The sequence below is a fragment of the Trachinotus anak genome, unplaced genomic scaffold, assembly GCF_046630095.1.
Source record: "Trachinotus anak isolate AG129_WGS33_773 ecotype Australia unplaced genomic scaffold, CSIRO_AGI_Tana_v1 ptg000004l, whole genome shotgun sequence".
In the NCBI taxonomy this organism is placed as follows: Eukaryota; Metazoa; Chordata; class Actinopteri; order Carangiformes; family Carangidae; genus Trachinotus; species Trachinotus anak.
In genome coordinates, this window is record NW_027273855.1 from 17,748,765 (window position 1) to 17,763,774 (window position 15,010).

General features: G+C 39.2%; 1 protein-coding gene across 2 annotated transcripts; it reads right to left on the reverse strand.

Moving 5' to 3' along the window:
• Positions 1 to 2,373: 2,373 nt before the first annotated feature.
• LOC139620711 (dystroglycan 1-like) lies at positions 2,374 to 14,044 on the reverse strand. Of its 2 annotated transcripts, none has more exons than XM_071476510.1 (3): positions 13,753 to 14,044; positions 7,600 to 8,166; positions 2,374 to 6,277 (listed from the first exon to the last, which is right to left on the reverse strand). In XM_071476510.1, exons 2-3 carry the CDS (start codon positions 8,020 to 8,022, stop codon positions 3,968 to 3,970), a joined length of 2,733 nt encoding a protein of 910 aa, XP_071332611.1. In that variant the 5' UTR covers positions 8,023 to 8,166; positions 13,753 to 14,044; the 3' UTR covers positions 2,374 to 3,967. The 2 variants fall into 2 exon arrangements, with proteins under 2 accessions (XP_071332611.1, XP_071332612.1); XM_071476511.1 differs by lacking the exon at positions 13,753 to 14,044 and adding an exon at positions 13,290 to 13,705.
• Between the last annotated feature and the right edge of the window lie 966 nt (positions 14,045 to 15,010).

The window sequence follows — 15,010 nt, forward strand, 5'->3', positions numbered from 1 at the left end:
TAGCTCAAGTCCATTTGTAGATTCAAACTACTCATCTGATCCTTCAAGGAGAGTATTAATAGAGAGCATATCCCTACATACAGAGGATGTACTTTCAGAAAACCACAGCAGGTTGTGTACTTTTACAGACAGTTGTCACTTTGTTAAAGGTGTCTTGGTGCATTTTAACAAGGGCCAGTTTGAACAATGCTTTGAAATCCCTATTTTTAAAGCTTACAATAGGTCAGTGCAAAAAAAAAAAGACAGTGTTAGAAGTCACAACTGTCCTTTATAATTTATATTATATATATAAATATTATCAAGGACAGTTGTGTGCATTGCTGTATTTTGTACTGTACTTTGTAACTCAACTCCACAGAGCTGCTGTCACCTGCCTGAACTGCAACATCAGAAGATGTGACTCCTGTCTGTAATGTGCTGCTAGAACAAAAACAGATTGTATGATTTCAGAATCCCCAACGTTGCTTGAAGAAATAAAGGTTTATCCAGGGATTCACATGGTCAGCAGCATTTCTAATGACAACCGCCTGGGAGAGGGGATCACATTCTTTTCATAATAAGAATGAAAGCATATATGTATTGAATAATAGGTAAAAGTACTTGCCAAAGTACTATATAGTAAATCTGCTGATTATTGCATCAATTAATTATTGATTGGTCAATAAAACCACAAGTTCACATCATCCGCTGTCTTGGGTAATCTGACCAATAGCCCAAATCCCAAAGGTATTTATTTTACCATCATGTAAGTCAAGGAAAAACAGCAAATTCTTGCATGAAAAATTACTTAAACAGTGAACTGATTACAAAAATAATTGTGTCGATCAGCTAATAATTTAATCGACCACTCATTGAAGCTCTATCAAAATTGTTATTAAAAGCAAGAGATATGTGAAAATTGGGTGCCTTCTAGAACAATGTTCTACATCTGTGTTTAAAGTAATTTATATTGCACTTTATTCCAGCTGTAAGTCATTGTTTTGTCAACGTTATATTGTTTGCGCTGCACACCATGTCAATAAAAATCTGAAATCATGTCTGTTTAGGCAAAAGGGGTGAAATGCCCACATTCCTGTTTAACTCACTAAGTTGTGTTTAATCACACTATCCGGTGTTACTAATATCTCTTATAATTGAGTCAGTCGCCCACACTTAGATGGTTGTTGGCTAATTGATAAATGAGTATTACACTCAATTTGCAACATAACCCACCTCATAATTACCAATTATGTGGTATGATACCTAAGACTGGTAAGACTGGGCAAATGAGAGCCAGGCAGATAACATAATTAAAGCACTGACAATAAACAATAAGAAAAAAAAGTTTTTCACATTCACAGTCACACATCCAACATGAAGCTCCAACCACTGCAGACACATGACTGCCATGTTTGAAGTTATGGGTGTTTGTCAGTGTGAAAAATACTCTCTTTCCAACAAGCCATGGACTGGAAGGTCAAGTTAGCTGACCACACTGTTTGTTACAAGGTACAAAAGGGAGAATATAATAGTACCTTGATTAATTCCTAAAGTAACTTTTCACCAAGTGCACATTATTGCTACAGCAGTTAAAGGATTTCGTTCTAGGACGACAAGTCAAAATGTATTGCATTGCAAATCGCACTGGAAAAAGTACATTTGTCTGCAAGGTGTCAACCAACAAACCTGTTTCTGACCTCTCCTGAATAAGCCATCATACAGAAGTTCTATACTGAAAGAATTTAAGAGCCGATATTAGTCAGTGTTATTGATATTTCTACAGCACAAAGCCAAAAAAGAAAAACCTGCCCACCTAAATGGCACAAAAGGGAGCAATTCTCTTAAAATATCACACTGTCTCTTAAAGGGCAGCCTGCTATGTATTTGGTTTATTACAACAAAGAGTGTGTAGCTCATGTTATAGCCAAAACCAGCCAACCATTAGAGCCGATTGGAGCCGCCTGCTACCAGAAATTCTGTTAAGAATATAACATACTGTCAAGCAAGAGTACAAAAATGCAACAGGTCCTTCGCTATATCTTGTACTATAGATTTATATATCTGATGGCAAAACAAATCTAGAACACAAAGAAGGGTGTAAGATATTTAAAAATCACTTATTTGACTTTAAAATCACCTTAAAATATACCATAATTTGCACTTAATTCCTCCACTTGTTTAAAAAAAAAAAAAACATTACTGCTTTTGACCATGTCAATGTGATACTGTGTAGCATCATAGCAGATTTTGAATTTACTGTATATTGCACTGTAATTTCTGTGGTAAGTTGTGTTTATTAGCCCTTTCATAAACCTATAACCATCTGTGCTGAAAACATAGTAATTTTAATCCAGTGCCACTGTCTCAATAAAACACAATCTTTGAGGCTTTACAAATAGTATTACATTTTATTAATATATTTTCATAAAACAAGTTTAAGACTGTATCAAAAACTCAGTAAAAACATTAGATTTTTATCCATTTTTTCATATGGTGATATCAGATATGAAATGTACATAATTCACATATTGTTGTGGTTTCTTTGTTCCCCATCATATTGAGATAATGCATTATTTTTATTGTGATAGGCAAGTAAATGTTCTTTTGTACCCTCACAAACTATAAAGTCATTTTTTTTTATGATTGTGATCATAAATCTAGACATACAATTAAAAAATAAAATTATTTCCCACTCTGGCCCTCCCTTTCCCGACTATGTTTACTGATAAAACACTAACATTATGGAGTTGTTTAAATTCACAGGCACACAATTATGTACATCCCCTTGTCCACATGCCTCATCTGAACTGACAATAGGCAATGCACTACACATAACAGTGCAACACACCTGGAGGCAGAGCAGTGATGATACAGTACTCTAAGCCCACCCACCCCACACACCAATAAAAACCAACTGAATATAAGACAGTGGATTCACCTCATTGACCATGTTGCCAATATTATTCTCACCTTGCTGTGGACCACAGCATTCCATTGGCCCCTTCATTATTGTTGTAGCAACCCCACAAGGTTTGCCTTGTGACCACAGACATCACCTTGGCAACAGCAAAACCAGTTATCTCACAGGCAGGTTCAGTGGCACACATTAAGAAAAAAAAAGTCATTATTTGTTTTGTAACTTAATTAGGCTACATCTACAACAGGCGTGATCAGTGTAATGTCCTTTGTGATCAAGTACCAGAGGAATCTCAGTCAGGTGGTGAGTTCAAGGATACAAAAAGAATTGTTTTCTCCTTATTGGACGACCACTTACTGTGTTCAATTCTGTGCAAGACACATAGTGCAAGGTTTAACAAGAATTTGCATAAGTGCAAGGTTTGCATGTTATTGTCAAGAGGGAGCAAAGCAAAGAAGAGAGCAGAGAAAGATCAAAGTCTAAGATACAAACTGATTTTTGTGTAAATAAAGTTTTTCATGCTTTCAGTTTGGCTTTTTGTATTTTGTTCCACTCTAGAAATAACAGGTGCAAAATCTTAGTAAACCTAGCCAAAGGACAGATAAGAGTGATACAGAACTCATAAAGATTAACATTGTGAGGGAGAGCCTCAAGTCTGTTGTCATGGTGACATCTGCTCAAAGGCCCTGTGGGCTTCAGTCTTTCCTGCTTCTTTATTATTTTCTATACAATAGAAATAGTACATCATTGAAGATAAAACTGACTCTTCTTGGCAAAAACAGACAAAAAAGAATATGCAAGAAGTCAAAAGCAGATCTGAAGGACAACAAAAAAAAAAAAAAAAAGAGTGTTGGAAATTACAAACTGTTCCCCATCCATTTGCCCTGTGCCAGTAGTAGAATTGTACGATACAGTGTCTTATCCTTTGTGGTCAAATATATGGGTATGGTTGCCTTGCGTCTACAAAGTCAAAGCCATTTCATTGAACACATGAAAAATTACTCCTGTAGTAGTTTTCAACAAGCATCCCTACATTGCACCTGCTTTCCAAACTGAAAGCTCCAGTGTGCGTTAGGGAGGCACATAGGGAGGTGGTGACCTGTATGCCGTCATGTTCTTGGGGCGAGAGCCTTTGCCCTCTATGGGGACAGTAAATGGAGGTGGGGGCTGGTAAGGAGGGGCATTAGGATCATCATCTTGATAAATGGAATACTCCTCCAGCAGATCCTGGTTAAGCAGGGTACTATGAGGGCCAGCCATGTTCGGGTACTCTGGAGGGGGAAGTGGAGGCTTTTCCTCCTGAAGGATAAGAGGGATGCTAGAGGATGGGGGTGACTTGGAATCATCTAACTCATCTGCAAATATTATGGGGACTCCTTTCTTGATAAATGTGGCCTGCTCCTCTATGGTCATTTTCCCTTTGCGCTTCTTGCGATAGCAGACCATAGCAATGATTCCAGCGATGAGCAGCAGGGCTGCGACCACTACAGCAGGAATAACAGTATGTAGGTAAACATCATCACTGCTCCTACGACCTGTCCCAGGTGAAGGGGTAGCTGTAGGAAGAACAGGCGGTGGCACCTCTCCTGGTGGGATGAACGTGTAGCTCTGACATTTATTTGTACCACGAATGGATATGTTAATGGGTTTGAATTCTGGCTCCATAGCTTTGATGAAGGCCAGTTTTGGTGTCCCTTGGGGATCAGAGATCCTGTTGCTGAGAACTGTGATCTGGTCCTTTGGACAAGGACTTTGCTGGAGACTGTTATTGGTCCATTCAACCACAATGGAGCCCCTAGTGATGCTTCTCAGGGTCACTGTGCTGCTGTTGCGATCACCAAGGGCATAAGCCAACTTTTTGGTCAAAAGAATCTTCTTATGGATATCATTGCTTAAAGTTTTGGGGTCACCATGGAAACGGGCAGCAAACACAACTGATGGTTTGTCATTAATGGACCAATGGTTGACTCGTACCTCAAAAGCATCCATGATGCTCCTCCCACCCTTATCGGTGGCCAACATGAAGTACTCATGTTTCCCCGCATGTTGCTCCTCTGGAAAGCCGTACAAAAGTTGGATAGTGCTGTTGAATTGGATCCAAGATGTTTCATTCACTGCTTCTTTAGGGGTCTTCTTCAAAGTCAAACGTAGCTTATCAGTAGTACCATCCTCCCTGTCAAAGAATGTATCAGGAGGAATCTTAACCTCAAAGTATGTGCCAACCCATGCATTCACTTGATCAATAGGGTTACGCATCTCTGGGGTTTGATTTGAGTCTGGAGCCAAAGAGAGAGGAGTGGTGCGTCTGGGTGGTTTAGCTGTGGTGGACTTGGGTTCCCGGGGAGCTGGAGTAGAAGATTTGGGTTTCTTGGGTTTCCTTGTGGAAGAGGTTTTGGGTCTTTTGGTGGTGCTTGGTGGTGTTGCCACAGCAGTGGCCTCCACAAATGTAGGCCGGGTCATGGTTGGTTGGATAGGGATGGTGCTTGTAGTTCCTAGTACTCTTGTGGGTTGGGGAGGCCCAAAAACAGGTGTGTGGGCTATCTGATCTCTGACCCTCATTGTGGGCTTCACTGGAAGAGGCAAAGGGCCTCGGACAGGGGGAGCAGAGTTGTCTGTTGCTGGAGTAATGGAGGGCGAAGTTGGGGTGGGAACAACACGTATAGGGGGCTCTGGGTGGGTAGTTGGAGGAAGCAGGGAGGGCACTGGAGTAGGTGTATTGTTCAACTGCCGTCTGACCCTTTTCACGCCATGAGGCTTTTTGTTCACAATGTGCCAGCCAACCACTGGGTACCCCAGCCTCGCTGACATGGTCCCATCCTTTGCTGAGGATTGGACACTGCTAATGTCAGGGATGCTGCCCTGGTCAAGGGCACATCCGAGTTTCCATGACAGTAGGGCCCCATTCTCCACCACCTTCTTAGCATTCCCTGGTCCAGCCATGAAAGCTGACATGTCAAATAAGCGGTTGTTGACAACAGGTACCACCCTCATTTGCTCCAGGGGCACATGAGAGAATTTTCTCATAATGCCCAGTAAGTTGGCCCTCTGTTCAGCAACCATCTTTGTCAAGTCAGCATCCAAGATGACAGTGAGGACGGTCACAGGCTCCTCAGATGCACATGTGAAAGGCTGAAGGCCAGTGATATCGGACTGTAGAGTGAGCAGGGCTGGTTCACTGTCTGCTCTTTCTTCTGGGTATACTTCAATAGAGAACACTGTGTTGGGGAACAATTGGCTGCCAGTCTTCTCAATTAACTCCTCTCCAGACACCAAGATATGATACACACCTTTATCCTGATCCAGTGCCAAACCTCTCAGAATGCAGCTTTCTTTGTCCCAATATAACCAGGAGGGTAAAGTCTCCTTTCCCATCTCAGTGAGCTATAGGATGAGAAACCATATCACAATTACTATTTTATACTATAGAGATACTGCTGAGATTAAACTTAAGTACAAGGCAAATCTCATTACTAACTTGTGAAGTAATGATCATATCAAAAATAATTACGAAGTACCATGAAAAGTTACCAGACCCAAGTGATGACTGAAAATTACTTAGTCTGACTTGGAGCTTACATTTTACAATGATATCAGACAGAGAAAACCAAGTAAATCTTTGCAGTAGCATCTAGGAGTTATTCTCCGTTTCATGCCATTGAAACAGGAAGTAGATAAACCCCACAGATGAATACAAAACATTCAGGTAAAAGCAGAAAAGCTTTCAGTATCTCCCCAAACTCAAACCCCTTCCCAACCGCCCGCCCAGTTCCATTCAGTTTATCAAATCTTGCCAAATATAAAAAGGAAGCAGAGTGAGCTCCTATTCATAATAACAACTATGTGAGTCATCACTCTTCATTTTGAGTTATTACTGTATGACAGGATATCATTCTGCATCACACTTGGGCCAATAATAATCATCTCATCTCATTCATAAGTTTGACTGAAGCAAATTGCACCACAGTCAGCTTCAATCAGCAGTGATACTGTGATCACAACTGAGGGAATAAATACTATACTACATTATCCTGTTTCTACAATGATAGAAAAAAATTTGGTATATGTGGACACTGTAGTCCCCATAAGGGAAAACAGACAATGAATGTTTTTATTAAATTAAATACAACTGCACACATCTTCAGTGAGATGTCATTGTCATTCTTTCATTTAAGTTCACCTATAGCTCTATTATACACTTGTGGAGTATAGCTAAGACCAAAATACAGTAGTTGTCAATGTCATTATGATTCAGTTCTGTACAAAATAATGTTTTAAACCTTGTACTACAGCAAAATTAGGTTCAGCCTTCCACTTTTTTATTCAGCATTAAGATCCAGATTAAGGAGGAATACATTTTAGACGTTAACGTAAACCCTGCAGCTAGTACTCAAACAAATAAAAGGCACCACCCAAATGAAAAAGAAAAAAAATGACCTTCAGTCTATCAGTGCAACAACAAAGTTCTCACATACCACTTTGTTATTCTGAGTCTCTTAAACAAATACTGCTCCAGTTGACTGATTAATTCTGACCGCATTAAATGAATGTTGAATAATTTACATGTGACTGTTTGTAAATACCAACACATTATTGGGTTATGAGGGATTCAATATTACATGCCAAATATTTCCCACATAAGATCTACAATGGACTTATCTAAATATTGAATTATTCATGTTATGTCAAATATTTAATGTACTTACCTGGACATTACAGCTTGCATTGGCAGGTCCTGGGGGAACCTTCAACTGGAACACCTGGCCCACGATTGCAGAAGAGTCAGGTATGCCAGTATGCACTCCCCCATTCTTTGTAGAGTAATCTGGGATGGCTGTAGGCGGCCCTTCTCCAACTGAAGATGCAGCTGCCTGGAGCTCAGAGAGTACAGAGGACTGCATGGACGCTTCTAGTTCCATGGGTATCATCTCCACCACTGTCTCTTGCTGTTCTGGCACAATGCCCTGGGCCATGGTCACTAGAAGCCCTATTACCAGAGGGATAGTCCTGCACGAAAGAAGCCTGCTCCTCCCAGCATCCCCACAGCTCATGTCTCTCCTTTTATAGTGCATAGCAATAGGCCTTTGGGCTGCCCAACAGATGTCTATGAACAACTGAGGAGGCCACATGCACTGAAATCAGTTTGATGATATGCTTGCAGGTCTGATTCCCTAGTTATTGGTGCTGCTCACAGATGCAGTGGTTTTTCTTTGTTGTCCTCTGTGATCCATGAAGAGATCTTTGGGAGCCTGTTAGACAGCCATATCAGCCAGCTATATGAGGAAAAAAAGAACAAAAGGACAAGACAAAAAAAACAACAAAAAAACATGAGTGATAAAAGAAAAGACGTCAGTGCAAACATACTAGTATCTCTGCTTTCACAGTCAAGTTTCTGCTCATAAGAATTCATACTCAGTGATCTCAGCAGATCTCCTCACCACAATACTACCAACATAGTTTGTATATTGTGTGCTAAAACTGCATATTGTGTATTCAACACTGTAGTTTGAAAGCATATAGTACTACACTTGACTACATCCATCAGTGATGACACAAATCAACAATGATTTATCTAAATCTTTGATATGATATATTAATGGCTGAAATTTACATTTAAGACTCTACAGGATAAACTACTCAGTCTAAATAAACAGGTGCACAACAGGTGCACAACAGTGATCACAGTATTTGTCTTCCCACTAGAATTTATAACTGAAACAATATTTGGAATTAATAAATCACTACCCAGAATGCATGCAATTTCATAAATGCTTAAAAGAAATTATATTTTACCAGAATGCAGGGTTTATCTCAATTTTCTATTTAGAAGTGTAAACATTTTTTTTTTTTTTTTAAGAAAAAAATATAGATATCCTTTTGATCTTCACTTCTTTGTCATGGTATTTTGAGTAAAAGTCATTCTCATGAGATGTATGAGTGTTAAAAGTTGTTTGTCTTGGTCGTAAGTTTTAATTAGGTGCCCTGAGGGTTGGAATTAGAGCTTCCATTGTGCTGACCCAGCCAACCCCAATCCTGTAGCACTCAAACTGGCAGAGGAGGGTCAGCCAATTGCCTGGAATCCTAATGCCCGACTGGCACAAGGTTGTGACGTCAACTTAAACTATTCAAAATATTGCCAGAAGGAGACTTTTCACAGAAGGTCTTAGCACAATACATTTCAATCTCCGGCCAATCTTCTGAACTAGAATCTACATCATGTTATCAGTCATTATATACAAAACCAATCCCTGTAACAAGTTTTATGCTGTTTTAACAAAACTGGCAATATTCAGATACTAATGTAAGAAATGGCCTGTAAAAGAGGGCTGCACTGCAATGGGACAGAGATCTCACAGGATGCAACACACAAATCAAAATATACATGTGTTTACCCAAATACAAGCAGTAATGGATGCTCAGCCTGACTGTTTTGGGATAAGATATAAAATTTAATGAACATAATAAAAAGGCAGTCATTATAGAAATGAATCCTGCATGCAAGCCCATCGTCTTTCAGTAAACTGTATGACTACAAATTCAATAGAAAATAATACTAAGATTGAGATTCGTTTAGTTCTCTCACTCATCTATTCACCTTCTCTCTTTTAAGACTAATCAGACATTCAATTACACATTTTGTTTAAACCCGAGTAGTATTAGAAGAAATTACCATTCCTATCCAAATCCTCCAAACAACAAACATCTGGTTTGAACCTGCTCCTCAGAGAATTGACATCAAGTATCTGAGAAACGGGGATAACATCCATGTTTTTGCTCACTTTTAGTTCCTACTGTCTGAAATTGTTTTTTTAAACCTTTAAAACCTATTTCATGAGACTTGTTTGCAATTCATGTATTCTAACAATGGTTTATTAAACACATGAGTGCCTGTATTTTCCCTGCTGAATGGGCCAGAAAGGTTTTCAATAGAAAACATTGTTGCAGGTGGCAGTGATCAGAATCTCTGAAAAGTGGCAGTAAATCCTGCCGATTCTGTGCAGACCTTTATCCAGTCGCTAAGATTGGCGTAAAAGCAAAAATAAATCACTCAATTTAACTAATCAGAATGTCCTTAAACCTGCACCTTCTTTTAAGGTTTTCAGAACATTTAACCATAGCACCAAAGCCTCAGTTCCCATATCATGTTGCAAAGGACAAGAATGAAGGGAATACATTTTCTGAAAGGCTTACAAGCCATTAGCTTCAGACATTATGAGTGGCAACTCTGTCCTATAAAGTTTAAGTCACACACAGATTCGTAAGTGACCTTTACAATTGAAACTATGCCGACACATATTGAATGTTTGGTCACTTTATTCTTAAAATGTTCAAAGCCACTAAAAACAATAGCCTATATTACTATGGATTGTGTAGTTGAAATTATCTCTGCCCTTTCTGACAAACCACAATTCAGCCTTCTCTTAACCTGATAAAAATCCTACCACTAACAGTTACTTTTGCAACTTTGGTTTCTATGGATTAGTCTGTCTACTCCATCTCCTTCACTACCTTTTTACAATAACTGCCCATAATATTCAGGCCTGATCATATATAATGGCCAGTATCTCTATAGTAGCATACAGCTCAGCCAGTGCTATTGACACAAGCCAACCCACTACTTTTGCATTTAAAAATGTATGATTCATCACCAAACAAAAACGTATATACAAAGGCAGCAACAGAAAACCTATTGTGCCAATAGATCATCTACTGTTGGTGACTAATACAAACATGTATTAGTATACAAGACAATACAAAAAACAACTATATGTTGAGTAATCTCTGTATTTCATTTTCAGTGGAAATGATGATGATTACCATCTACTGCAGGTATCTAGTGTGGAGTTTCTGGCACAGAAGTGGACTGTTATGACTAGACTGCCAGCTGGGAAAACTATAACACACAATCGGTTTTCATCCACAGGGATCCTGTACCCACCACCATCCTGCATGTAGTTTGAAACGCTAGATGGATGTATCCAATAAAGAGAATTTCAAAAATATATTAATGAGACAAATCACTTTGAAACAAAAAAAAAAAAAAAAAGCAGTGACATACTGGTTACAAATACTGATTCATGTCTCACCTAACCCATTAACCAAGTTGAGACATGCACCTTATCTGGGATCTTTATCTACTGAGTCACTTCAGTGGGATTTATACCCCATGAACCTCTCTCCCTCTACAGCCATCATTTGACTCTGGAGATCCTAGACTAAAGAAAAACACTGACCAGTCTCATGGTCATATGAGAATAATTAAAGGCTGAATCTTCAATGGCCAGCCTAGTGTAAAGACAAAATGTATTGCTTGATTCATCTATCCATTTGTGTTTATATGTAAAACACAAACATTAACATGAAAATAGGTTTTGCCCATGAGCTTAATTTAATTAAGATATGAGTATTACACCTCACCTCAGGCTGTTGCCACACACACACACACACACACAAAAGAAAAAAAAGAAAACATCTGAGCATCAAAGTAAGCTCTTCACAATGTGGCCTAGATTCTATCACATTCTCATTTCACACTGTGTGAGTAATTCAGAATCCAATTCAAACAACATCTCATTAAGAAATATGAAACGTTTTAATATGCTGATTTGCAGTGTTTCAACACGCCGTTCAAATGAGCAACAAACCATAATAAAATGAAACGTGCATAATTGGATGCGTTTAAGATGAGTAAACCTTAACATTAACAAAGACATGTCATTTCAGGAAAAAGTAGACAATCAAAACATGGCTTGACAAAATAGTAAAATGAAGCCATGCTGCCTTTAGTTGAGAGGATTGACCTTAAAAGACTTGGGTAAGGCTTCAGGGTACTTTATCACAATCACTCTGCCTATAAAATGGTCCACAAACAAAGCACATATTCAAAGTTCATTTAAAAAAAAAACACAAGTTGCCTTAATGACATTTTACAATGCTCAAAGAGGGAATAATTGTGCCTCATTGTTATGGTCATTATAATTTCTTAATGACAAAACTGGGACCAAGCTATAAGGCACTCTAGCTAAAATATTTAAGAAATATCATGTCAAAAGTCCCAGTGTTAAAACAAGGGTCATATAAAAATATGTTCTTTTTGATACATATTAGGGAGTTGAGTGTAATAAAATTTGTTGATTTTCCAACTGTGTATACACTAAAAACTTATCAAAACCTCACTGTTTCTATGACATTCATATATAGTAAACAGCAGAATGATAGAGGCTTGAGTGTAAGTGATTTCTGGCCATTTCACACTGAGGCCTGCACTACCAGTGGGACGAAACAGTTTACAACCACAGTATTCACGCCGTCTGCAGTTCAACAGTAGTTAAAACTTGAAAACCATCAAAAATAATTAGGGCTCTGATGCACAGTGGCACTCAGGGCCAATTGAATTGACGTACCACATCCAGCAGCCTCCAGATAGTGCATGAGCTGAATAACAAACATATCCACAAGACAAGCTTGCTTCGCAATTGGATGTTTCCCTTGTGTTGCCCTCTGCACTGTTCAACAAAGTAATGAAATATGTGGAGAGAAAACACAAAATCGGCCTTGGCTGAGTGAAAGTCTAACCTGGCATGATGACCTGAGAGCAAACTCATTTCACGCTACAGGAAAACTACTGTATGTTGTCAAAACCCAGTGTAGAAGTCAACAAATCGTTTTGTGGTAGTTTTTATGAATTCAGACGTATCTAAATTATGAAGCAAGCGTGAAGTTACAAGTGTAAAACAATGGCAACGCTAAATCACTGCTCTGTAAAGCCTCCCAACAAGTGACACTTTTATCTGAAAATTAGCTACTGTCATGATGTATCGGGCTGATTTTCTTAATTCACTTGAACTGACTGACAGTTTCTACTGCAAATGATTGTGATGTTACTTGCCATACATGGTCCAACTCGTTAAATGATAAGGTTAAAGCAAAGCTACTGGAACTACTGCAACGTTAGGAAATTCACGCTAATACTAAGTTGGGCTAAACCAGCCCCTTCCAATGAAACATCAACAATAAAAAAAAAAAAAAAAAACAACCTGTGGTTGATAACAACAGATGTCGTTTTTGGACGTTGTGATTCAACAATACACAGACACTGCTAACAAAACCAACAGAAATGTTCAAGTACCTAGTCTGCTAGCCAGTTAGTCTTACTGCTAGCGCTAGCAAACTAAAAAACGTTAGCTACCGGGCCCGTTCCAGTTGCCCCCGTTTCAACTGGACTCGGTAGACGAGGCCTTTGTAAATGAAACGCCACCTACGACGTTCAACCTTGATAAATAATTCAGCAGCCCACACTAGTTCAACTACGTCTTTATGGGAAATCGTGGCCTAGATCTGCGCAAAACTGAAAAAAAAACAGCAAATGCAATAAATGGCTGCGTTGAGTGCTAACCTGCATCTGCCCATCGCTAGCGCAGAGGTGCACCTGTTTTATTCTAGGCGGAAACAGGGAGCGAGCTGGAGCACAAATGCTCCGCGCTCTCAAATTGCTGCAGCTGACGTTAGCTCAGTCAGGCTGCTCCGGTGATCCTGTTAATAACAAAAGCTTGCTTCTGGGCTATAACCTCCACAAGGCAGTGTTAACGTGAACCAGCTCTATCACTCCCAAACCTGGAGCACCAAAGTCGAGTAAGAACAAACGGACTGAGCCGTGATAGCCACCGAGCGGGGGCTAACTTACAAGCTAACGTCAAGAGTCTATGCTGATGAGAAATGTAACTGGTTTAACCCGTCCTGTCAGTGGACCGGAGTCTGTGCATATGCTGCAAATGAGACGAGTTAGCAAAGGCGACGAGAACGGCATTTTTAATTATGCCGGTGCTAAAACAGCGACAGAAAACAAAAATCAAACTGACCTTGTTAACGAGCTAACGTTAGCTAACCCGCGCCGTAATGTCTCCTCTTCCACCCGAATAGCGCCGCGGAGACTTCCAAAACGCCATTAAACATGAGCTTTCCCCTCAGCGCCACAAACGGACATCTGGCATTTGGTAAAGAGGGTATCTGACACAGTCAAGAGAGGAGATATTTCTATTATTTCACGAGTCTACGGCTACTTCACTCTTCTGTATTATAATTATGTCGGCAGCTACCCCTCCCTTGCTGCCTCTGCCCTCCTCACAGACAGGTCTACAAGTTGAGGCCGAGTGTACCAGCATGACTCCGCCTCCCTTTTATTTGAAGACATGCAGGTGAAAAGATAAACTAGTGTTTATTAGCTCTGCACTAATAATCAGACATCTCCATGCATTTAATATTCCAACTTTGAGTGAGGCATTTACCTAATCTTGAACTGACTGAACTGAAGGCAGGTATGCTGAAGAGGTGGAAGGTAAAGAGAACAATTTGTTTGCAAAGCTGCTCACTGGTAAACAGTTAATACATTTTGTCTACTTGCCACTGGTGAGGGGAGTTAAACCTCAAACATTAAACATTACACGCCATTTAGTAACAGTGGTATGTGGCATTCGTAAGCTTATCCTTTTATGATTTTACAATCATTGCCAAAATGTATTCATTTTCAGGGTGTAAAAATGTAACAGAATATTACTAGTGGGAAAGTTGCCCTGGGCGTCTGTGTTTTATGTAGGACAAAATGTTGGTCCTTTGTTCATATTAAGAGGACAAAACAAACACATAAACAATAGAGTAGACAGAGAAATACATAATATTTAATATCCTTGCTTCCTCCTCCATTGATTTTGCATAGCAACTACCTGCCAACAGGCATGACCAGGACCTTCTACTGCTTTATCTCCTGCCATGCATTCAGATTACTAAAGTTTGTGTTTTTTATAATCCAGTAAGCATTAAATAGAATGTAAATTCATTCATTTGTTATTTGCAAGCATGCGTTACAATATCACAGATATAATCATAAATTATCACATTTCACAAGTTAAAGATGGTAGTTGTTTCTTAAGTGCCGATCTTTCTCAAAATACAGTTTAATAAAACACATTTTATTTCATTTAAATGTCGGGTTTTTTATTGAGCCGTTCATTTCAAGTATATCTGAAAAGACTTTCCAGACAATGAACCTACTTTGATATAACAAAAAATCTGCACAGAATAAAATGATGCAGGGAGGCATGCCACAAAGGGAACTGTACA

What these genes read in the sequence shown, in the direction of transcription:
- LOC139620711 (XM_071476510.1), bottom strand. Translation starts at nt 8,022, where the DNA reads ATGTGGCCTCCTCAGTTGTTCATAGACATCTGTTGGGCAGCCCAAAGG. An exon ending in ATGCAAGCTGTAATGTCCAG is followed by an intron (nt 6,278 to 7,599) that starts GTAAGTACATTA and finishes CTCATCCTATAG; the next exon opens with CTCACTGAGATGGGAAAGGA.